General features: G+C 34.8%; 2 protein-coding genes across 2 annotated transcripts; both read right to left on the bottom strand.

The window, feature by feature from the left end:
- Nucleotides 1–19: 19 nt before the first annotated feature.
- LOC117181660 (otoferlin-like) lies at nucleotides 20–17,497 on the bottom strand. Its single transcript, XM_033374563.1, has 25 exons — nucleotides 17,419–17,497; nucleotides 15,822–15,880; nucleotides 15,533–15,721; nucleotides 14,821–15,080; nucleotides 14,417–14,681; nucleotides 14,157–14,333; nucleotides 13,992–14,054; nucleotides 13,849–13,933; nucleotides 12,716–13,059; nucleotides 11,850–12,641; nucleotides 11,447–11,758; nucleotides 11,165–11,317; nucleotides 10,869–11,069; nucleotides 10,542–10,793; nucleotides 10,114–10,400; nucleotides 9,593–9,957; nucleotides 5,370–5,513; nucleotides 4,457–5,219; nucleotides 4,143–4,313; nucleotides 3,374–3,543; nucleotides 2,135–2,453; nucleotides 1,788–1,986; nucleotides 1,175–1,393; nucleotides 948–1,048; nucleotides 20–844 (listed from the first exon to the last, which is right to left on the bottom strand). The coding sequence occupies exons 1-25, from the start codon at nucleotides 17,495–17,497 to the stop codon at nucleotides 664–666; spliced, it is 6,150 nt and encodes a 2,049-aa protein (XP_033230454.1). The 3' UTR covers nucleotides 20–663.
- Nucleotides 17,498–19,600: 2,103 nt separating this feature from the next.
- Nucleotides 19,601–24,541, bottom strand: LOC117181831 (putative fatty acyl-CoA reductase CG5065). Its single transcript, XM_033374826.1, has 8 exons — nucleotides 24,344–24,541; nucleotides 23,970–24,167; nucleotides 23,271–23,467; nucleotides 22,616–22,725; nucleotides 22,331–22,529; nucleotides 21,990–22,229; nucleotides 21,601–21,858; nucleotides 19,601–21,082 (listed from the first exon to the last, which is right to left on the bottom strand). Exons 1-8 carry the CDS (start codon nucleotides 24,539–24,541, stop codon nucleotides 20,920–20,922), a joined length of 1,563 nt encoding a protein of 520 aa, XP_033230717.1. The 3' UTR covers nucleotides 19,601–20,919.
- Between the last annotated feature and the right edge of the window lie 534 nt (nucleotides 24,542–25,075).

Here is a 25,075-nt window from a genome sequence, read left to right as displayed (position 1 = left end):
AATTTTGCAAGAAAAAAATGTTCATCATGTAGATTTTTACAAACCTTTGAAGGCAGATGATGTTACAGTCAGAGGGCGCAGTCGGCGCAAATGAAATAGGATTTCAAAAATGAAAATATCAGATACACACTCTTATTACTATTGAGATTTGAATATATACCTTCATATAGCAGCATAACTTAGTGGAAGATCCTAATATATACTATATTACAGATATGTTTATTATAATAGGATTGTAAAAATTTGATAAAATTACGTATGTCATTATATAGATTTCAGTAAAATTTAAAGATGTTGATAATATATATAAAGTTGATTCAAAGATTGACTTGTTTAACTCCATTTAAAAGTTTTAATAAACCTCTAATATAGCAGTACGCAATAAAGTTTTTAGTACCAAGTTTAAAAAATGTTATCGTCCGCGAAGAAAAGTACCTCACGCGCGGTTGTTTCATTTTACGGGAAGAGTGATTGAAGAGGCGGTCCAACACAGCAGATATAGTCCAACTCAGGTATAGGAACAATACTTTTTATTGTGAAATGGCAAATAGAAAACTGTCGACTGGTGTAAAAAACTAAAAATATATTTTTTCCTCATTAGGTCCCTTTCTTCGCAGACGGTCACATATTGTGGCACACATTAATACTTATCTAAAACTGTGTTCAGGCACCTAGTATTTTTTTGACAGAGTATCCAGGTATTGCGTAGAAAAACAATATAAGTAGAAGTATCAGAGCAAAAGCGACGATGGCTTTTAAAATGGGCCACTTATAATTGTGCCAGACGATGTACTTGATGGACTTGAGTGGATTTACAAACCACATGAATGAAGCATCTGGACGACTAAACAGAAGTAAATTATATATGTATTTATTTATTTATCGGGGAACTATATCGCCTTCATACAACTAACATAAGTAGAGACAGTATTATACGAGTATCTTACTTTGGTTTATCTAGTGGATCTGGTTCACTTCTACCGTAGCCGGCCGGGTTTCTTTCAGCTTCTTCTTTCGTTAATAAATGTATTTCAGCTTCAACTTTTCCCTAGTCAGACAAAACATACAGATTTGCAATTATTTACTCGCACGAGGAACAGAAATGGCCGATTTTTCTTCAATCTGCGCGCTATATTAAGCTCGAATGAATACATATAAAAGAAACAATATATACCGTTAGTTCCATATCATCATTTTCTTTTTTGATGTAGAAGGGCCACCAGCCTTTAATACGTTTTTGTTTAAATATATTTACAGTTGGAACTGAACCATCTGTCTTTAACATATTTAGTGTACACAGTTTACTGTTCTTTGCGCCCCTTGGAAATCTATTTAAATCTAGTGTGATCGCACCGAGAAAATCGTCAGCTGAAAAATGATCTGCGTCCCATACCTGAAAAAATAGTAACGTTCAATTAACTTCGGTTTTATAATCCTTTGCGGACTCTCTGTTTAAATCTTTTCTCAACTCTTCTACAAAAAAAAAATATAAAGAAAAATCATAGGATTTGGTGTGTACACCAGCATCAAGTTCAATCCGAATTATAACCTTCAATCCTTTTCTGTCCATACTAAAGAATTCAGATATGGGTTCAACTATTCAATTTGATTTTAATTTGTGGATTGAGAAGGATTGAAAGCATACTTCCATCTGGATTGGATACATATTTCGGAATAGTTCGTATTGGCTCGGAATGAATTTCTGTCCAAAACTTTTGCCAAGGTAAAAGTAATGGTTAGGAAACAATTGGTAAATTTTATAATTCATTTATAGGTATGTTACGTACTTGCAATTCCAAGCGTGCCGGAATTTTACATTCTGTCTCATCCCAGCTGAATAAACTCTCTTTTCTGTTAATTACTATTTTCTCTTCTGCGACGAGATATTCAAATGGAAATATAAAACGCCAATTAAAATTTCCTTCGCCAGTCAATGAACGATAGTGAATGTCAGTACTTTGACAATCTTCTTGTCCTTTTAACCACCTATCGAAATGGTATATACGTATATATTCAATGCAGGCATTTGTATAACAGTCTGTCTGTATGAATAAGATAAACTTTGTTCTATTCTATACAATATGCATACAAAGTTTATATTAAGACACCAAATAATTGATATATTTATATCTACCCTTTTACGTAAATATCGCTCATTTTTTCTCCAGTGAAAAATGCATCATCTTCAAGTACCACGTCGTCAGTATTCCAAACAATTATTCTCAATTCGTAACTTTTTGGTTTTCTGGGTGAGATATCGATGGGCGGGCCTGGCAAAGGCATGTCCATAGGGAACATGTCAACCCACATTTCCAATTTTCCTTGCTCTATGCCCTGTTTCTCGGGATTATATAGGGATCGGCACTCAACATGTTCAGGAACTAAACTGCAGCCGATTCGAGGAAAAGCAGCCCATTCATGAAGTACTGCTAATGCCAAGTGTTCTTCCATACCTAAATTAGCGAAAATATAATATATTTGCGGGCGACCGCATGAAAAGGGCCCTTATGACCAGTATGGAGTTATGTATGTAGGGTTAGCATATAGCCGGCCAAACACGAACCATGTAAGCTGAGAATCGGGTCACTGAGTATTCTTTAAGTTAGAACATCGAAGAATAATTTTTCGAGAAAAACGCTTTTAAACCTGGCGGCTTCCATAAGTGCATATGTTATATTTTTTCTTCGAACGTGAAATATACCTATTTCTGGTTGCTTTCTGACTATGCATGTACTCCCAATAAATTTACTATAGATCCCAGTATCATCTCCCACTCAAACACAAAAACAATAATTTTTTGCCTAAACTTAGAAAAACGCAAATTTCTCCTAAACCAGAATCGGACATAAGGGTCCTTTTTATGCTGACGTAAACATATGATACCCGAAATTCCGTTTTGCCTTTGTAAGGAAATATATTGTATACATTGTAGTCATACTATCGAACATAAAAAACGAACATTTTTAGAACAGCATTTTTAGACAAAAAGGAATTTAAGAAAATCCGAGAATTGTTTGATTGTATTTTTGATGCGGGAAGTGCATTTCATTTTCTTATAATTCATAATTTTTCATTGTCCTTTTGATCCACTTATACACAGCTTTTTTCTGACTTAGAATTGAAACCCTCACAAATTCTTAAAAAATATATTTTCAAAATTAATTATAATATTGCAATTGAGCAAATTGTAAATGTCGTAACCCACTATGCATTGAATGTATGCTTTTATCATAAGAGGGACCTTATATGCATTTGTAAGCGGGGTAATGCTGGAATTGTTCGGGAATTTCGTAGGCAAAATTGAGTAGACACCCTGGTCTGAACATTTTTTTATATCGTATATACAATAAGTATATACGATATATATACTCACCTTTCGAGTGCACGTAATGTTCCATTTCTTCACTTGATATGGAAAAATTTTTTCGGCAAATTGATACATGGCCAGGCGAATATACTGGACCATCCACTTTTACATCCTTACACAGTTTCGACAGGATTTGCGTTGGTTTCAGGGCATCTCTCCATTTATTGTAACCTGACCTGAAAAAATGCTTTTGCTTGCACATTCATAAAGACCTCACAGATTAGGTAAATATTAGTCACAATAGCTGTTTACAATTTAAATGGAGAGTCTAAGGAAAACTCATATAAAACTATAAAATTAGATTAAAAATTACAAACACACAAGTTCTATAATTGTTGTATAGACGTCTTTTGGCGGGCGTCTTGAGGACGTCCTGAAGATCCACCAAAAGACGTCTATAGAACAACCTAGAGATCACCCTTTAGGGAAATTTCAGCCGCTGATTTCGTCGCTGTACCAAAACCTTGATATTTTCATGAGACACGAAAAGATTGAATCGTGTGATTAATTCTTCTTGTTTTTTTTACGAAATTTTTCAAGTCAATATATGTTTGTAAATACATATTTTTACATTCCCAATCTTTTAAAATCATTGCATTCTCACTTTTGCTTCTATATTCTGTATTAAATCAAATTTGTTAAAAAAAAATTCAATTAAATATCAACTGTAGTTGCGGTGCAGCGACACCAATCAGAATTGGAGTACACGTGTTTCAAATTTTCCTTGAGAATCTCGAGGGCAATCTTAGAACTTGTGTGACTACAGAAAACTTACTCATCATATCTGCGTGGAAGACCGCAGGTAGCTCGATGCCTGCTGTAAAATCGGTTTTCTAAATCAATTTTTGTTTCTCCAATCAAATCATCCGAGCCAACCAAGTCCCAATCTAAAATCTGCACAGTCAGTAGTGAATCTTGAGGAAAAGTTGCTTCAATCTCAAAGCACCTAAAACATTTTCTTTGTTTGATATCAATGTAAATGAACTGCTGGGTTTTATATAAAAAGGAAATACACCGGCTATTATTACAAGTTAACACTTCAGAATTTAATAATGTGATAATAAGCGAAAAAAATAAAAATATACCTACTTTCCAAATACTGGATTTAATTGTTTAGAAACATAATTTTCCTTATCACTGATCCTCTTTGAACCTAACTGAAGGACAACGTATGGATCGGCTTTTCCATTCAAATCAGAAGGATGTAAATCATTAGCTTTAACAATATAAACTCTAACGAGTACATGTATCGGTTCGTTGGATGGTAATCCTTGAAAGAAACCGTACTGTGGATCGAATCCCATAATTGTGTAATCGATTAAATCTTTTGGTAAAGGCCACTTATACACCTTCAATGCTCCTTTAAAGCTTCCAACAATTCTAGACTCGTCTTCTGGTTCATCGTTGGTTTTCTTTCCTCGATAAAGTTCAAAAGTATGTAACCATTCTTTGAAATGCTCGAACCCTGGTTCGGCCTCTAATTCCTTAGGATAGATTTTTAGGAGAGCCGTTTTCTGAAAGTTTTTATTTTGCGAGATGTGTTTTGGACTTAATTTTGCTACGAATTTTGCTGCATGAGCAGATGATTTTAAACTAAATATTTTTCTTGTCGATTGTATTCCAGGACTTTTATCAGCACTTGCAATCAGAGCTGGACTGAAAAAGTCCTCTTCAAAGAAATTTGGTACATTGCCATTACTGTTGTTGCTGGTACTGTTTTTATTCTGGAATTGGAAAACAGACTTTTCTCGACGTACCTCTTTATTCTTTTCAATCATAGCTTCAACCGATGCAAAATATTTAGTCCACCAATCTTGACAACTCTCGTCATCCTCAATAGAATCTAAATCACCTTTATAGGAATTAAAAATTCTTATGCGTGATACAATGGTTATAAAAGATAATGCAATTATGTTGTATCATCCATGCATACAATCGCAAATATTCTATTTAAGCTTTTAAGCTTAAAATAATTCACAATTGATTAACATTATTTACTAACCTGTACTTCCATCAATAATTAAGCTTTTCTTACGACGTAGATTTTTTTCAGTTTTATCTTTTTTTGTAGACCCTATGTTTGACTCACAACCCAAAATTATAATTGTATCTCCATTATTGCAGTCAATACCAGCAGCTAGTGATTCTGGAATGTTTATTATTTGTTATTTTGTTTTTGGGATTATTGCTCCATTTCCCAGTGGGCACAAAGTTTGGCGAAGTCTTTACGACATCTTTACGATAATTTTACGACATCCAATGTCCATGTCGTTAAGGTATTTTTACGATATCGTAAATAAGTCGCATGATCTGACGATGTCTTTACGACATCGTAAAGAAAGAGAAACGACATGTACATATGATGTCGTAAAGTTGTCGTAAAGATGTCGTAAGGATGTCGTAAAGACGTCGCCATATTTTGTGCCCACTGGATTGTTTTTACATTTTAAGTATTTTTAAGGATTTCCCCTGATAAGAAGTTTTCAAGTTTAAATTAATCAAAATAAGTTCAAATATCGTAAAATTTGAAACTGAGGTAAAACCGTAAATCTATCTAAAGAGATTTTTGAAATGTGAAAAATTTTCTGATAGAGAATTATCTGCTGCTATAGTGTATTATTATAGAATATGAATTTAGTCTTTTGTCATTTTTGATCGTGTAATATGGCGCTAAAAGAAGAGTATACCCAATGCATTACAAAGATACATTTTACGAATTCGTGATTTTCCCTGACTCGAATCATCCAAAATGCTGTTCGCACTGGGTTGCAAATTTCAAATTGATTAACAATACTGCAATAATGATAAGTGTGTAATAATGATAATTTAAAGGTCATTTTGTGACAATTCTTAAAAATAAAAAAAACACGTGGGTCATCGTGAAACACCCCGCAGAAGTGATAACTTTATATGATGTAAATTGAAGTAGGTTTTTCTTTAAAATATTTCAAAATGAAAAAATTTGAAATATTACTCGTATTAATTAGACGATTTGGGAGTAGCCCTGGCGGACCGAGTGGACGAAAAGGATACGCTACAGCGAACCTTTATATGTATAGTAGTATCCACATAGTACCCCTTCCGTTTCATACAAAAAAGGAAAAAAAAAACAGTAAGATGGACCTTTCATTTATAGCAATTTCAATTCTACATAAAATTTTCCGTGAGAAGGTCATGGAATGATTGTAATAGTTTTTTGCAGCGTTCAAAAATTTTTAAAATACAATATACGTTATTAACATAGGCTGAAGGCGACTTCAAGCACATCTTATTTTATTAGCAGAATAATACTTAAGCGACAATGGATGAGCTTGAAGTCGCCTTCAGCAGAAGTCCCACTGGGAGCAATCTTTTTCTATAATCGACACTGGCTCCCAGGAGAACCGCGGTAAATCACACGTATGGCCACATCTCACGACCTTGAGATGAATGTTTATAGGACACGATGAAATCACAACGATAGGCCGGCGAAACCCTTGTGTGTCTTGAGGACACGAAGCGACCCAACGATGACAGCTTTCTGCATCCATCTCGCAAGCGCCTTGGCATATTTTTGACACGCAAGTATGGATTTAAGGTTGCGAACCAGTGATTGTTTCGCACCTCCGAGAGCACCGATCATGAGGACTTAGCCTTAGCCTTGCATGCAGGGCTTTATAAGGATTGACGGACCCTTACCCTAGAGTTCGGGGCATTGAAAATAATTTGGATAAAACACGATGATAAACCGGCGGAACGTTCAAATTGAATGGAAAAACCGACCCAAGGATGACTTGCTACTGGAATGCTACGATGCAAGCATTATTCCTGTTTAGGAAGGCTTCATGGCGTGTATACACAATCCTTTGCGCACGAAACACCCAAATCATCAGCACTTTTCGCAACAGTCTTGGAGAAATCAAGCTGCCTAATTCTCGAAAACTGGATATGAATGCAAAGAGCTTCCCAAATGCTGCATGAACAAGCCGTAGACAAAGATAAGAAAGCTGTATACGATCCAAACAAAGAAAGCAGGCATCCCGTGAGAGAAGATAGCGATTTCAAAGTAAGGAGAAACATCCAGATTCCCCTTGAGCTCCAATATCGGGCTGAAATGGATGCCTCCCTTTAGAAGGTTATCTCGGAGGACCCCAATCTCTGGACACCTATGAATGAGTTTGTGGTGGGGAAAGAGCTTTGATACGTCGTAAGATCAAAAGACCATAAAACGCTTGCATTAACCAAACAAGAAGATACAGGTTTTATCTGACGCAAAGGTAATACAGAATAGGGAGGAGTAGATTAAGGAGAATATACAGTTTCTTGAGCGATTTCCCTGTTTCCCTGTCAAAAATCCACCAAGTCCGACGAGGTAGAGACTTTTTGGAGAGAGGTTTACAAGATCCCATCACTTAAATTAATGGAAAACAGTGAGAATATCATCCGCTTCAAGGAGCTTTGCGACAATATCATAACATCTGAGGAGGAATTTTAACCAATCACTGCCGAGGAGGTGAAGAAAGCACTTGGGGGCACGGAGAACTTCTCCATTGCAGGATGAGATGGTATCAAGAACTTCTGTTGGGAGAAGTTTACTTCTACACACCAACATTTGGCCCGTATCTTCACTTCATAAAAGTCGGAGACGCTTATTTCGTAGTGGTTGGTTTAGGGCGCACTGTACTCTACCCAAAAAAGGGACTTGTCCAACCCAGAGAAATACAGGTTAATAATTTGTTTAAACACGATATATAAGATCTTCACAGTTATCTTGAATGTTAGGATTGCTCGGAAAAGTGGGCCTATGTGGAGAGAGATATAGGAACAACGTGACGCAGCAGTCCACCAGGACTGGATGCCGAAGGCCTGGATTGACTACCGGAAAGCTTTGGATTTAACCTCTCATAGACTTATCATCTGTTTATTGAAACTTTCAGGGGGGGGGGGGTGTCTTTCGGGTCGGCACCATGGGAACTCTCCTCCTTTGCATCACACTCCTGCCACTATCTCTCACACTATGTAATTCCCCTGGATATCTTTGCGGCGGCACTAATAATCGCTTTAAGTTTCGTCCAGAAGTACACAAGAGAGATTGGTATAAACTTTAGATTTAACAAGTTTGCCAAAATTCTCTTGAAGCGAGAAATAATCACTGGCGTTCCCAAGGACCCTGAGCTTGTCGATATAAGTGTTATTAGACTTCTTGACACTGAAGAGACCTGTAGATACCTGGATGTGCCTCAAAGCCGCATTCAGGACGTAACATTATTGAAGGAGTCTCTCCGAAGCCGATACAAACATCTTTTTCGGAAGATTTGGTCTTCAAATCTGTCCGCGTTGAACAAGGCATCTGCAACTAACATGCTAGTCATCCTGGTTCTACTCTACTCGTTGGGACTGGTTCCAAGGACGAAGAATAAGCTTAAGTCCCTTGGTACCACCACACGTAAGATATCTACGAAGTTTTACAAATTGTTTGCTCGGTTCAACCGACTTAGCAAAAAGATCGTCTCATGAGACCATTCGAACTGATATGACGTTTTGAAAAGACGATCACTTTTCTCCCTCCCGTCGCATTCTCGGTTCGATCGCTCGATATGCATCAATATGTTCTTCAAGATTTCGAGAAACGAACTATATTCGTGATCGAATAATTGGCAACCGACTGACTACAGCATCGCACTGCCGAGGGAAGGGAAAAAGAGGAGAGGTATCGAGGCCTCAAAGGAGAGCTGCAACGACTGTACTCAAATTTTGTTGTTGAAGTAATTGTCCTTTTGATCTGTACTCTTGGAGGTGCGAAACTATCACTGGTTCGAAATATTAAATCCATTCTTGCGTGTCAAAAATATGCCAAGGTGCTCACGAGATGGATGCAGATAGCAGTCATCCTTGGGTCGCTTCATGTCCTCAAAACACACGCGGGTTTCGTTAGCCTGTCGTTGAGATTTCATGATTTCATTTACCACCAAATCACGGTTTTGAGACTTAGCCATAGGTGTGATTTACCGCGGTTTTACTAGGAGCCAGTGTCATTTTTAGATGGCAATTTATAATTTACAAGTGTTAAACTTTCGGATGATTTGGATGAAAATGAATTTTAGTGCTCTGTCACCTGCAGTCTTCTCATTCTATTAATTGTGAATTATTGCCAGTAAATAGTAGGCGAATGGCACCCATCCCGGATGACATTCACTCACCATGTAGGAACATTATTGTTTTTTCAGTTTTCAACTTATTATATACCTGTAGTACACTGCAACTGAATCAGACTTTTCTTCCTTTCTTCAATGTCTCTGGCTCTCTTGGTATGAGGAGTATACATATACTTATGTATAGAGTTTATAGTATGAGTACCGACAAGTGTGTAGCGCCCAAAGCTTCTGCAATCAACAGCTCTGATGGTTAACGGCGGCCGATAGAGTTCTTGTTCTGGTAATTCCAATTCCATAAATTTAATAGGAGTATTAAAATTTGGGTTCCTTTTTGCATTAGAGATGATGGATGAAAATAAAATACGGCCAGCGCATTCTACATCCACGCGTGGTTTATCCACAGTCAACAGATGTACCCTTTTTAAATCTCTTAAGCCCCAAAATAGCACCTCAATTCTATAGTGAAAATAACATCCAGTCAATTCTGCTATTAAAATAATACAGTACAATATGTGATAAATACATGACATAATATACTACAAATATAAAACAGGCTATATTTATTTTAAATGCAGGTGTATATTATTTTATATTCATTGAAAATGAACGTACCGATATTTAGATAAAGAAGGACGTATTCCATTAGGAACTGGTAATATTGGACCCACATTTTGAACAGTATTCGAGACCTTGAAGTCAGGAAGAGTAGGAAAACCATAATCTTGGCTTGCAGGATATTCAAGCAACTCAAAAACAGCTAAGAGCTCACCTGCTCTTCCAACACCTCGAGATATATCGTACCATTCGAGAGAGGGTGGAAATTGTGGTGGAATATAAGATTCAAACGCAAGTTTAACATGTGGTCGGGCCAATGCACGGCCAATGTACTCTGATTTTCCCTGAAATCGATTTACTTATTTATTATTTCACCAAGTTTTATAAAATGCATTGAAAGCTCAAACAAAGTTTTGGAAAGATAGAATTATACTTTATTTACAGTATGTTTGTCCGTAAATATATATTTTGTGCTAAATTCTTACCACTTTGTCTTGGTCGAATAACTCTATGACGACTGATGGTGGATCTTTTTTAATTTCTTCTTCTGTTCCAAAAATTAGAATATCGTCAAACACTAAAAGTTCGTCCCATGTTGGACTCAAAGTCTCCTCAATAACTTGTGTACATTTGCAAAATTCGCCACAAATTACTCGACCGAAAGGGTCAGAAAGTCCGGATGCGTCACTGCCAATTAGTGATCTCGCTTGATACATATGAGCCCTCAGTTGAAATTTCTGTTAGGTTGATTGAATTATTCGTTAATTATAGTATTATATCAGCTAAATTATAATATTTGTTGATAAACTCACGTGCTTTTCAACATAATGAATAATGGACGGTGGCAATGCTCGAGGTCTTTCAATATTTTTTAACTCATGATTAATTTCATAGCCTTGTGGTAAACCCTGAGTAAAATACTTTTTATGCTTTAGAATTCCAAGCCACATATAAATCTGTAGTTTAGTTTGAATCGACCAGCCAGATGGACCAAGTCTCTTTTTGCCTGGAAGCTGAATAATTGATCACAAACTAAGATTTCTTTCCGATTATATAATTTCTATACCAGTATCAGGGTCGCAGTATTAGTTATTTAGTTATGACTCACCTTTAAAAATATTGTTTGTACTTTGGCGCAATATTTTCCACATTCTTCGTCAACAATAGAATAAATTATGTCTCTACCAGAGATTCGATGGTATGCCACTCGTCTTCCTGAACTTATAACCCAAATAAAAACATCAGGAAGAGAATCTTGTGGCTGCAAAAGGAAAGTTTTTTCAGTATATTGTGTTTCGATCGATTTTCCTTTAGCATTCATTTGTCATATTTAATCTCGGAATGGAATGTTAAATTTATTTAAAAATCACGCATAGTCTCGCGTACTTACATCCTCAACAAGAAACTTAAGTTTCTGCAAATAACTTTGCGCAGTCTTAAACCTTTCCTTGAAACTACTTTTAGTGACGATAGCTTTTAAATTTCTAGACATAACAGCCATATTTTCTAATTCAGTTTGACATAATTTCATTCTCTCTTTATCGAGTTTTGTCTTACCGACTCCAGGACCAGTCATACTGGATTTACTTATACTGATATAACGATTGCAATTACTGCTAAGTTCTTCTAGTACTGCCTTTAGTAGTCTTTCACCATCAATGGAATCTTGGATGTGTGCCTGTACATCTGATAATCCTTCCTCCTATAGTTTAAATTTATAATAACAGTGGATTTTTGTATAAAATAGGACCCAGATTATGGCGATGCATGTAATATATATTTAATTAACTCACCAATTTATCTGCTATTTTGTTAATAATGTTGCTATTATACATTCTTCTCCTGTAATCCGGCCAGACACTTCTGACATGAAGGCACGGTTTATTGTCCCAATATGGTAGAAAATAGTAAATTTTATCATGAGTCATTGGTTTGCTAGCTGGTGTAGTGCTTTGCCATGAAGCAGTAACAACTTGTTGTATATCTTCTTCATCCCCACTACCACTGGGTCTAGGGCTCAATTCACAAATCTTGGAACTCTCGTTGTGACCATCTAGAGCATTTCCAGCATTCCCAATTGAAATTTCAAAGTACATTGGCTTATCACCTAATTTTTTGTCAATCATTGTAGCATCCATGATGGATGCGAATAAGAAAAATTCTTCATTTCTCGCATAAGCTACTTCATTAACTGGCACCGTCAATTCAACTTCTACCTCAGATGGAGCAATATCAATGTTATCCGTAATTTCGGTTCGAATGGCAATCAATAGCCTTGCTCTATAAGAAATGCCTTCACCCAACCCTGTGTTGAGATTAGAATGCTCATCTATTAAACTATAATCCCTGATGCTTCCATACATGTGAATGAAAGCTGGTCCAAAGGTTGGTAAAAATCCCCTTTCGCCATCATTACTGATTTGTTTAAGGTCGACGAAGTGTGTTCCTATTACTGTCGCATGAACAGGATCATTATCACACAATTGAATTTTTATCCTTTGACAAAGAGGAGGAAACATCTCTGAGAACACTATTTGCTCATTCCAAACGGGTGCGTAGCTATGTCTCTTAACAGACGTCTTGCCCTTAAAAGCCCATTACTTTAGTTAGGAAAATTTGATTTCCTTAGTCTCAATATAAACATATCAACGATACTTACGCTTAATCCTGCAAAGGACACTAGCACATAAGGGTCGACCAGGTCTTTCACTTCGCCTGTGAAAGCTTTTTTCACATTAGCCACAATACTGCTATTCATTTTGGGTAAGCCATCAGCTCTGTAAACTTTGACAATAAATCTAGCCCTTTGTCTTTCAATTGGAACCCCGTCAGGCAACAACAAATTTCCTTCTATATCATCTTCATCTTTTTCACTTTTTGGTGGAATCTTTACGCTGTCACCTTTACCAATGACGCTGACATCACACTTCAAATACCCCTTAGGACCACCCGCCACGTCATCTGGATCCGTTAATAAGGCCCATTTGTGATAAAACTGGTGGTCTATATTTGAGAATTGATTGATTAAATGAACGTAACACTTTAAAACTTACTGTTTTTTATATTTGTCCATCCGTAAAGAAAGGGACCTAACCCGCGGTACTTCATTTTACCACACTTGAAAAAGTGGACGTACAAAAGAACGTCAAAAAGTACCTAAAAAGGACGTATCAAAGGATGTACAAAAGAAAGTACCAAAGAACTTCCCAAATTGGGATACAAAATGACGTCCTTTGGTCCTTTGCAAAAATTCAAAAATTCAAATAGGCAATTACGTCAGAAGCGACGTACTAAAGGACGTTCAGTAGTTTTTTCCGCATTAGGTCCCTTTTTCGCGGAAAGTCACAAATGATATATTAAGCGCGAAGCCCGAAAGTACCCACTAGGTTATTTCTGTGTATAGGGTATATTTCACGCTCAAAAATTAGTGTTGTAACTACGGTCTTCTGACAAGGAGAAAAAAGTTAGGCAATGTGAGTAGGTTACATTGTTGGACCATTCAAACAAATCTCAGCAGCACGAGCTTCATGCAAAATCAATGAAATTCTACTTAGAAATCCAATTCCAAATCAATTATAGCATTGAAGTTGAGAATCCAAGTTCAGTTACTTTTTCGGAATATCTAAATAGACCTCTACAGCTATATACAGACTTATAGGGTACCATGGGTACCCTGGAATTTATTATTTCATAGTTTTTTCAGATTATATATTAGAATCATGTCACAATTATTTATATTAGACGACATTAAGGGTTTCTTCGGAGAATTTGAAATAAATCATTTTGTATTACCTGGCTGAGACCAAACAGTAGCCACATCCAATTTAAAGCTTCCTAGCGTCACATTTGCCCGCAATAAATTCCGTGATTGCTGCACCTATGTAATAAAATCATAATATTATATAATAATTATATAAATGGAGGAAATAACTTACCGAAAGTGTAATAATCTTGTCAAACAGCATCACTGGTGGCATGTGAAAGTCGAACACAAAATACTGAAATTCACGAAAAAAAATATAGATACGCATTCTTAACTCTGTTCAGTTAATCTCACTTCTATATTGTTTCGTCATCAAATGTGTAATTATATGAATTACCTCATTATAATATGGACAATTCGTTGATTCCTTAACGCTTGTGTATTTTCGTTGATCACCAACTTGCACGCACACAACTGGGTCCATATTAAGTCCAGCTAATTGCCTTGCTTCGATTATGGTGATGCACACTTGATAATCTTGAGCTTTCAAAGCTGCTTGCCCAGTGTCACCTGTCTACAGAATGACAACAAATTTATTAAATTATTGTATCATATTTTTATTATTATACTGGATGCGAAAATATGATTTTGATTTACCTTAGGCTTATGCCTTTTTGATGGTCTGACAATTACATCTTTCTGTTGATCATTGTTTGCACTAAGTTGACTCTCATTATCCGACGGGTTTAAGTCTAGAGAAGACAGCGAATTAGTTCTTGAAGGTTCATTAGATGTTGCACAACTTGAATCTTGTCTTTCTAAAAGTTCCCGTGTTTCTGAATTACTGTCGCATGATCTGTCTCTAGATGGCCTCTGCTTCCCTAATTTCATTAAATTCCGAACATTCTTGAAAGTTGAAGTTCTGATAAAAAATACGCAGTCTGCTCAATTATCAATATTTGTATGAACATACGTTATTGCAGGTTATGACGTAGATACCAAGAAGCATAAATATTAAAAAGCATCTAAAATAGTTGATAGCTAATGTGGTTACAATTTACCTTTTCCGATCGGGGGACTTTTCTTCCCCTGATAAAGATATTCCACGTTTCATAAAGGTCTTTTTCTGTGTCTTTTCAGTATGTTGCCAAGATCCTCTACGCTTGCTTGTATTTGCTTGTTCTAAGCTTTTTTCTAAGTTAGCAATATTTTGTTCAATATCGATTAACATTTGTTGCTCATCTTCCATTATTTCCGATACTGCATAAGAACTGCAACTTGCATTGGGAGGACTGTATCGTACTTCAAAACACACCATCGTCTGCGTAACCAAAGAAATAAAATTGTTATTTGTTGCAAAAAACAATTTTTTTTCTCATTAGCTGCATTATTTCTCAGCCTAAGACGTGAAAGTACCTAGATCTTCAAGATACGAAAGAATATCTTGACTATCTAAAGTATCACGTGTTCAAGATAAAAATAATGTATTCAAGACGTAAAGGATGTCATAAGGATAGAAACCAATATCATTGAGCCATAAAAGTAAACATTATGTTTGGGCTAAAGTAATAAAAATAGGGATCAAGACGTCATTTTTGTCCTTAAAATACAGAAAATATTCATGATCCGTCTCATAGTGAAGAATCCTCACCATCAGGTATATTATTTATAATTGCATGCCTTTAATAATTATAATTATTATAAAATTTTATATTATAAAGTACCAATAATAATTATTATTGGTACTTCAAAAAATAAAATTGTTCAACCTACCGGTATTGGTCTATTATTGAGATCTACAAAGGAATCCGTGATGAGGATACGACCTTCTCTAACTACAGTCTGTAAAACCATCCCATATCTCGCTAATGTCTTTTCTTGTCTTAACACACTTCGAGTTACGATAGCCAGTTGCAACAATTCTGTTTCATCGACAGGTCTTCCCAAATTCCAGATAAAACTCTGTAGAAAATAATTGTCATGAAAAGAAAACTAAGTTTCGTATGTCGAATCGATTTCAAAATAGACTCGTACTTTTATTTTTATATCTAAAATTTCTTACCTGATCAACTGTAATAAGTTCAGTATTTTCCTCCAAATTTCTGGAATAATGAGAAACACCTAAAAAAGGTACATAAATAAAAAATACCAGACTCTTGCTATTAGAAAAATCTGAATAAACATGTCGGTTATATGAGTGCAATGCAAAGGATGCTCAATTGTTATTGATACTCATGTAGTGTGACGCAGATAACTGAAAAAATGTGTGAATTTGACTACTTTTCAACCAACTCTGTTAGTTTTCCAAAGCCCAAATGTCATTTTTTTAGTCAGTTTAATTATGGGATGTCTAGTTGAGTAAAGTATGAAAATCAGAAAAACAGTAATTCGTACTACTAGGTATTAACTATAGCATCAGCGGTATTATCAACTAATCGACAATGGTAAATTTATTTTGAAAGTGGTTAGGTTTAATAATTTCTAGTGAACTACATAAGGTAAAGATCCCAGTTAGTGACACTGTTAGTTTTCAGGAGTACAAGATTTACCTTTTCACTGTTGGAGACGGTTCAATCACGAGTTTTTTTGAGAGGATAAGTGAAGTAGTTGTTTTTTAATACTAAAAGCATACTGGCAACCATGTCTGCATTGATTATTATTAATTACTGATGTTTTGCGTGCTTCATACCTGTGGTTTGTGGAAGCGTTAGTGACACCTGTGATACACTGCTTTGAAAATTATCCCCTGACATATTTTTATATGCAATTAAATATTGAAGCATGCAAAATAATGAAATTAATCCAGGGTGTCACTTACTGGTCGAATGTCACTAACTGGGATATTCACCCTATGACTTGGTTTAATATTTCGCAGAAAATTTATAAGAATGCAAGGAAATAGTTTTTCAAATAAATTTTGTATAAATGTAAGAATGTTGACGTTCGTAAATCCTGTATATCTATCTATAGGTTAGATATGTTAATAATTTAATTAATTTAAGTGTTTCAATTTTTTAAATTAATTTAATTTATATATAACTAAGTAGAAGAGAATATTGTGTTTTTTTTTAACATTTTGAAACAAAATTTATTTTTGGAATCACATACAATCTTCGTTGAATGTAATTTGGCTTTTCTAAATAAGTATATCTTTAAAAAATGTTTTCAACGGTAATGGCAATCATTTCATAGTCAATTAAGTTATTATTATATAATACACCGAAATATATACTCAAATAATAATAGAAAATGTCTTGCGTGCTTTCAGTGCAATAAAAAATAAAATATATCCATACTTTGGCATATCAATTACACTCCGCAAACCTCCCTACCTGTTGCAAATTACATTATACGTGCACAGGAATCGGTCAACATGGAGCATGCAAATATTTTTTATATTGTCTTGCAAATAATTTATGAATTATTTCCATTTTATTATTTACTTAAATATGATTTTTCTAGTCGTTTGCAAATAAATATGAACAAACAAATGTGGTGGGGAAATCTTAACATGAGAAGTTAATTTTTGTTAGCATCTAAAATTGGTATATTAGTACCCCCCCCCCCCCCCCCCCCCCCCCCCCCCCCTTCCACCTATATTTTGAGTATGGAACACACGTGCTGTCCATGCAAGTACCAAATTCTTTTCGATATATTACCTCGAAATTCGATTCTCGCAAACTTTTCTCCTTTACACTTTAAAGCTTGAAAGTTTTTAATAATCACTGTAAGAGACATGGTGTTGAGATTGCGCGCCTTTTATTTCACAAAATCAGCCTTTTTTTGTTATAAATCCTTTTTTTGCGAATGAACGATGCACGTGTGCGAATGGTTTGTTCAGAATAGACTTTAAAAATATTTTAACTCGTACTTGGATTTCGTGATTGATTTATTTTTATTTAAAGAAGGGAGATTAAGAAGATGAAAGAAGGAGATCATCGCAAGGACATTACCCAGTACAAGAATCAGTCAAGTAATTTTATACGGGTATACAAAACTGACTTGAATTACTCTTTTGTGGGGATTTAGAGTAATCTGTTTTGGTTACAAGTTACAGGTGGCACGCGCGATTAGAAGATCTTTAAGTGATAAAAGCCCGAATTGGCGAGCCATAGCTGTGACCCCAGTGCGCGAGAACGCACCATAAACTACCCTCATCCCTGTGCTGCCCTGTGAGAAAGCTCCATGAAATAATCTAATTCGCGCAGTCGCACGTATAAAACGCATGCGTGCCCACCCGTATACGTTTTACACTTTAACAATATATAGTGAAGCTAACATAAATTGATCTCATACGCAGATTCCTTTCTGAATTGCTATAACTATAATTGACACACACGCAAACAATCTATCAGTGTATATGTTATGCTATGTAGTCATTGAAAAGTAAGATGGTCGTTGGTTTCATCCTGTAAAGATGCACATCGAATGACTATCGCTTTTTGTAACAAAAAAAATTGACTGGATCCTCTTATTAGCACACTATGCTTAAAAGAATACATTTACTAAAAAAAAAAATTTAAACCTGACGTGTAGGCAAAAAATAGAATTCGGATTCAAGTTCAGCATGAAAAGCTCCTATGAATAATATACATGCTATCTCGGATGGAGATTTTGGAATGGAATTGAATCCAGTAAAATCTGTTTGAATCTGCGTGAATCAAAATTAATTCGACTTAATTCAATGTCTGTGCCAATGCCATTGTGCATCATTATGAATCAACTTTTTATTCAAATTCTTTCAATAAACATTTGCTCTAAATGAATGCACATTATTCTGAATCAACTTATGTTCCGTGTGAGTCCGCTGGCGGATTAGAGTTTATTTCAAATAAGTTACCTATCATTAATCCAGTATAATTTTGATTAATTTTTCGACATTCTGAGAAAATTTTTCATTTTACCTGAATTAGCAAAATCATTCTAAATATTTCCGTTTTAAATCCAAACTCAAATTTCAAATAATTTCACGTAATTGTGAACCAACTGATTATTCGACCTCAATATATTGTCATTCTTAAGTCATTCCAAATGATTCCACGCAAAACTTGATTCCTAATAATACTATAAAGGTTATAAACAAAGCTTTTATTATGTCTGAATCCTTTTTCATTTCGCATTTATTCGAAATTTATTTCAAATTATTTCATTTAATATCAAACAAATTTTTTGTCCTATCTAAATCCGTCAACATTTCGCATGGTCCCGTTTTTATGTGGAATTCATTCCAAATGGTTTCGCATTATTCTAAGAAAAAAAGTTTTTGTTTGGTTTGAATCCGTTTTCGATCAGAATTATTTCACATTACTTCCGAATAAAGTTGCTACTGACAAATTTATTCCTAATAAAAAAAATTAATGTGCAATACAAATTAACAGTTTGAAAAGTCTTGAAATTGTGCTGGGCTGATGAATCAACAGTTGTTAGTTCAAAATAGTAATGAAAGATGGCGAAGTTTTCAAAGCAGTATAGTGACCAGTGGCACTGGGAGCTTATTGATCTACTACTACCTTGCATATTTGAAAATGTAGGTAACTTAGGAGCACGGCACTTGACCTTTGCATTCTTTTTCTCCTGCGTGTTTAAATCATTTAGAATAATTAAAGGAGCACTAATGTAGAATATTTTATATATGTATATCCTGCATATGAGAAATAGAATAGGTGACGACGCAGTATAAGAGACGAAGAAAATCAATTGTTTATACGCATATCAACAAAACGATAATTTTTTGAGAAGAAACAACGTAAAGATATTACATATTTTTTATTTATTTTATTTTTCTTACACGAAATGATAAAAAAAAGTTTTGATATAAGTTGAATAATTCAATCAAATTTACGCATAACGTGTTGAGTTTTCTTTATAATTATCGCGAAATCATATCTGTGGTTGTAAACAGATATATGTTACATATCAGTAAAATGGTAAAGTATAATACAAAAAAATATATGTTTTATATGTAGGGAAAACAAAATAAGCTGTCTATCGATACGCAGTAGATTACTTCACTCATTGATTAATCATAAATGAAAGAAATAATTATATTTTTATTCGAGGCAGAATTACAACATGAATATTTCGTTTTCTTTAATCTATCAAAATTTGGATTCACCAATTTTGAACACAGTTACGTGAAACTTTAAACAATCATGCTAAATAAACCTCTAAAGCTATCTTATTAATGCAGCAGTTCAAATTTCATCAATTTACATTAAATTACATCAATTTCGTACCTGCAGAAGATAAACTTTTCAAATACGTTGTCAATGAGATTTTGTTGGTTCCATGATGCCTTCACATCGAATCGGTTTCATAATTTGAAAAATAAGTTATGCAAGACAGCCTCTTTCCGTGTACCCCTTATGCGCAACATCATATCAAAAAAATAATTCCTTTTAATATGAACGTACACACATTTAATGTTGATTTTTTTCTTCAGCTTAATTTTTTTGCACAATTCAAGAAAATGTACAATTATATTTTAAGCAAAATTAGTTGCTTGATTACAAAATTCTTATACTTAGTCATTTTTTCTTGAATTTTATAATAACCAGGAATGCATATATATGTCATATTAATTTAATTTATAATATGAGCCTGTTCTCTAATCCTCATAAATATATGCGGGCATCCGCATAAAAAGGGCCCTTATGTCCGGTATGGAGTTACGTATAGAGTGATAAAGCTGGAAAAAGTCCCGGCATTTTAAGCTCAAGACGAACCCTTTAGGTTTAAACTGGTTGAAACGAAAATCTCTGGGGCATTTTTTAAGTTAGAACTTCGAAAAATGGCTTTTTGGGAAAAATGGTTTTAAAGTCAAAACACTTCCGGTTGCTTGCGGGGCAAGAGCATAATGTCAGTAGATTCAGTGTAGCTCTCAGTATCATCCCTCACTCAAACCATAAAATAATAATTTTTACCCTGACTCAGAAAAATGCAAATATCTCATAAACTGGAACCGCTCAGAAGGGCCCTTTTAATGTGGTCGCCCGCACAAATAAACAATGTTTGTATGATGGAATATTAGGTTTGTTCAATTTAATAATCATTTTAAAAAGGCGTAATACTTGTTTTCTTGAATTTTCCTCATATCATGTATGGTTTACGCGTAAAAGCTCAAGTAAAAGACGTGCATATATATATAAAATTATTATTTTTTACAAATGTGCCTTTTCCACAAGGTGACCAAGGATGGGCAAGCTCTTCATTTTCTCAGTTACAAAGTCCAAGCAAAATCTTGCGACTTCAGAATGTTTGTAGACGAAATACAAGATGCCAAAATAGAAGGAATAGACAGCAATCAAATGGATTACATAGAGCCTGAAAATCAAGTAAACAATATTTAAAATTAATTCAACAGCATCATAAAATATAAGGAAAATGATGAGTTGAACTTGATAAATCATATGCATATAAGTATATATACTATCGAAAATATTTGTGATTTAAAAAAACTTTACAGTACAAAATGCATAGAAGGTACCTTTTCATTGGGATGAAATTCGCGAAACAAAGTATTTTTTTCTCATCGAGTATACATTTTTGTTATTAGAAGGTTCACGTCCAAGAAATACATATATCCATAAACCCATTAATAATCGTAGATATAAACTCAATGGAAAAACATTTCATTACATCACAATATTTGTTGAATAACTCTTTTTCATTACGCAATACACATTGAAAAAATTACATTGCGTTTTGGTAATAAGTTTTCCTTGCTATATTACAAGTTCGCAAATGAATGTTTTTGTATCCTCTGCTAATAGAAAGGAAATCGCGCAGGAAGATGCGAGCTAAAATGAAAATTCTCCCGGTATGGAATATATTAAACTCACACTCTTTGGTGAATTCGTGCTCTTGGTAAAGTAGACAAATTCTCCTTCATACAGTACTGACGTGCACCAAGAATAACGTTTTTGACATACTCCATCTGGTCTATACTTAAAAAGTCAATAGGAAATAACTGCTTGTCCTTTGAACTCATATCGCCCCAAAGTGTTAGCAGATTCGTATTATGAAATACCCATTCCCTTGTAGTAAAATATTGTAAGACCTCAAGTCCATCCGAAATACGCTTCTGTATTCTCACCATACTATAAGTGATTTATGAAATTATTAATAAAAGAATTTTCTATGTTATACCAAGGACCATTTTGTTATAATGTTGAAAGTTGTTATGAGTTTTTGCGGTGTGTTGTACAGTACGCAGCACCAATATACTCACAAGGTTTTCTGTCTAAATATCAGCATCAGAAAATCAATCAGATATGCTGGGATGATATGAAAGAAGAATACAAAGAGATTGTGGATAAATTTACTGCTGCGAAGTTCACCATCTGGATACCAGACTACACCCTCAAACGGATAATTGTAGGCAACCTTTTTACCTTTCTCGAGTACCTCACCCCATGTTATTGGCAAAATGCCACTTTGGGTTATATTGTAGACTGGTATGTTTTTCGCTCTAGAAATGAAATCAATTATAACGTCGGACCACGTAAGAATGTATGCAAGCGCGTCTTACAAACGTTTCTAATAATTATATTTGATTTTTCTAGGTCTTACTTTTCCACAGTAGTCCCGATTTTTAAGGCAATTGCAATTAGTGCGTTAATAGCCAAGTCAACAGGAATTATTTCTGCATGATAATTGGCATTACAGTGCATCGATCGAATTACTCCCTTACCTCCACCTACTATTAATCCAACAGGTCCATTTAAATTATCAACCCATCCTGGCAAAGGTTCCTGCCAAGCCGGAGTTACTGTAACCACAAATGAAAATTATATTCTCAGTATAGGGCGGAAAATATATAATTGTTGAATTACAAACGTTCATACAATAACTCACCAATGGAAGGTCTTACAATAACACATGGTAAGTTTGAATGTTCGTCGGCAACCAATTTCTCTGCAAGGCGTTTTGAATACGTGTACGTATTGGGATGTGGTTCCAATAACCTTAAACAAATTCATATATATACACACATAAATATAACTTTAACAAAAACTTTAACCAAGCTAAATTTATAAAGAACAATAAATCTGTTTCACCTGTGCACACTGCCCATATAAGCTTGTACACGCGAGAAACAATCCAAGTATAGTAGCATGTGTATCTCTCATACGTTTCTGACTGGCCCATATAGAAATCACCCCATTCCATTTCAATGAGTTCAATTAATGTACAGCAAACCTTTGCAGGGCTCAGTTACCCAGCTAGCTGTCACCCCGTTTCACGCATTACATATTACATTTCTTACCCCCCAGCTTTTTTTGTGCGTAGCCTAAGACCTTCATTACGAGAAACCCATACCGAAATCGCAAAAGTGCTCCTTGCAGCCATATAATGATCAAGTGAAAGCTTTTCTTGCATTTCGATACTATTTTCAAAGCATACGCTCGATTTGTATTGCCACGCGCTTTATGATTTGATAATGTAAAGAGCTTGGAATTTTTTCTCCGCGTATAAACTACTTTTTGAATATAAATATAGAAAAGTTTACTTGGGTGTAATTAGATCGATAGCACTTTCATCCAGCCACTGCATGAGTCGCATAACGTCTTGTGGATCGTCTGGGGTATCATAGACCCGTTCACCGAGTTCCTCTTGGTCAACGTGACAGAAGGCCGTGCTCAAGTGAATAAAAGCCTTGAGGTTCTTCATCCGTTTGCTTAAATCCAGGAGCCTCTTTGTGCCCACCTTGAAGATCAAACCGAACCTCGGTTACCTTGATCAATTATAAGAACACCGCATGTACTTGGAAGCCAGATGCAAATTAGATTCACAAGTGTCACGTTATCCGGACACAGTTCTTTACGTATTATCCTTGTGAAACCCATAATCCAACAATAAATCACAAAGATATTTTTTATCATACAATTAATTTTTGTATAATAGCACAAGTTTGAAGTAAGAAGAATGCGTTCCGAATAATATCTCCTGGCGAAATTCGAAAAAACTGATTCATCTTCCCATCTATCAGAACATTTATGTATACTATTTTTTGTGGTTAAAAAAGATTATGGTTTTTGGTGGATAAAGGATTTTGCAACGAAAACTGACAGCTATGTGAATGTTAATTTTACACATTTCTCTCCTCATGTTAATCCAATAGACAACTTTGAGTGCAGTGGTGACGGAATGAAAAAAAAATTAACTAATTTGGTAAAAATTTGGAAGGCATACAAACAAAATTATTCACCGTATTCATTTCAATCGCATCCTTTAGCCTCGCTTCCAATCTGAGAGTGGCCGCACAGTGAAATACAATGTTAACTTCTTCCAGCAAACATTTTCGTTGGTCGTCACTCAATCCAAGATGTTCCAGAGCCACATCCCCTTGTATTGGTACTAATTTCTTGATAACGCTTGGTTTCAACTTTCGAATTCTATCAAACATCTAGGTAAAAATATTCGATTAAATTTGACGCGAGGGCATATATTTATCACATGTTAGGTGAAAAGGTGAAAACTTTACATTCTATAATCTTTAAAATTCTAAAAAATGTTAAACACTGATGTGATATGTATAGATGAGAAATGGTGAATTAAAAAATAAGGAAACCGAAAACTTACCGGCAATTTCAACATCTCGTCCACACGAATTTCTGGACTTCGCCCTCTTTTAGGCCGCAATAACATGTATATCTTATTAAGATCACTACAGCTATAAAGCAATTTTTCTATCAGTACTTTTCCCATAAGTCCACTGCCGCCAGTAATAAGAATCGTCTTTCCTTTATAAAATGATTGTATTTCGCTTAATTCCTCCATTGTTGTGTCCTAAAAAATTATTTAATTATTTACTTAGTAGTATTATCAGTATATGAGTACTTTTAGTTCCTAATTAAATTACGTAGATATGATTTGGTTCCTCAAATGTAGTCTTGGAAAACATGTTGATAAAATTATTGAATTAATTGTTTGATCCAATCCCAGGTAGAAATACACCACCGGCCCAGTACAGCCTGCCGGAGTTTCAGTACTGACTGGCTGTACTGGGCCAGTACTTTTCCAGTACTGGCTTGTAATGCTTGGAGTAACTCGCGTGCCAGCACTGGCGCAGTACTGGTCAACCACTGGCGTACGAAAAGGCCGGAGTTAATTTTAAAAATGATAAGAAATTATTTAATTGTTTCAAACACCATCCATTCATCATCATACAACTGCATATCGTCCGAATATTATTTATAATTACAAAAATATAATTTTCAAACTATTTTTTTAATTTTCACAAACACTATTTCTATAATCTAAAGATATAACAAATAAGGTATTTAAAAAAAAAATAATTCACAGCGAATATTT

Source organism: Belonocnema kinseyi, chromosome 10, assembly GCF_010883055.1.
Source record: "Belonocnema kinseyi isolate 2016_QV_RU_SX_M_011 chromosome 10, B_treatae_v1, whole genome shotgun sequence".
In the NCBI taxonomy this organism is placed as follows: Eukaryota; Metazoa; Arthropoda; class Insecta; order Hymenoptera; family Cynipidae; genus Belonocnema; species Belonocnema kinseyi.
This window is presented reverse-complemented; position numbering and strand designations above follow the sequence as displayed.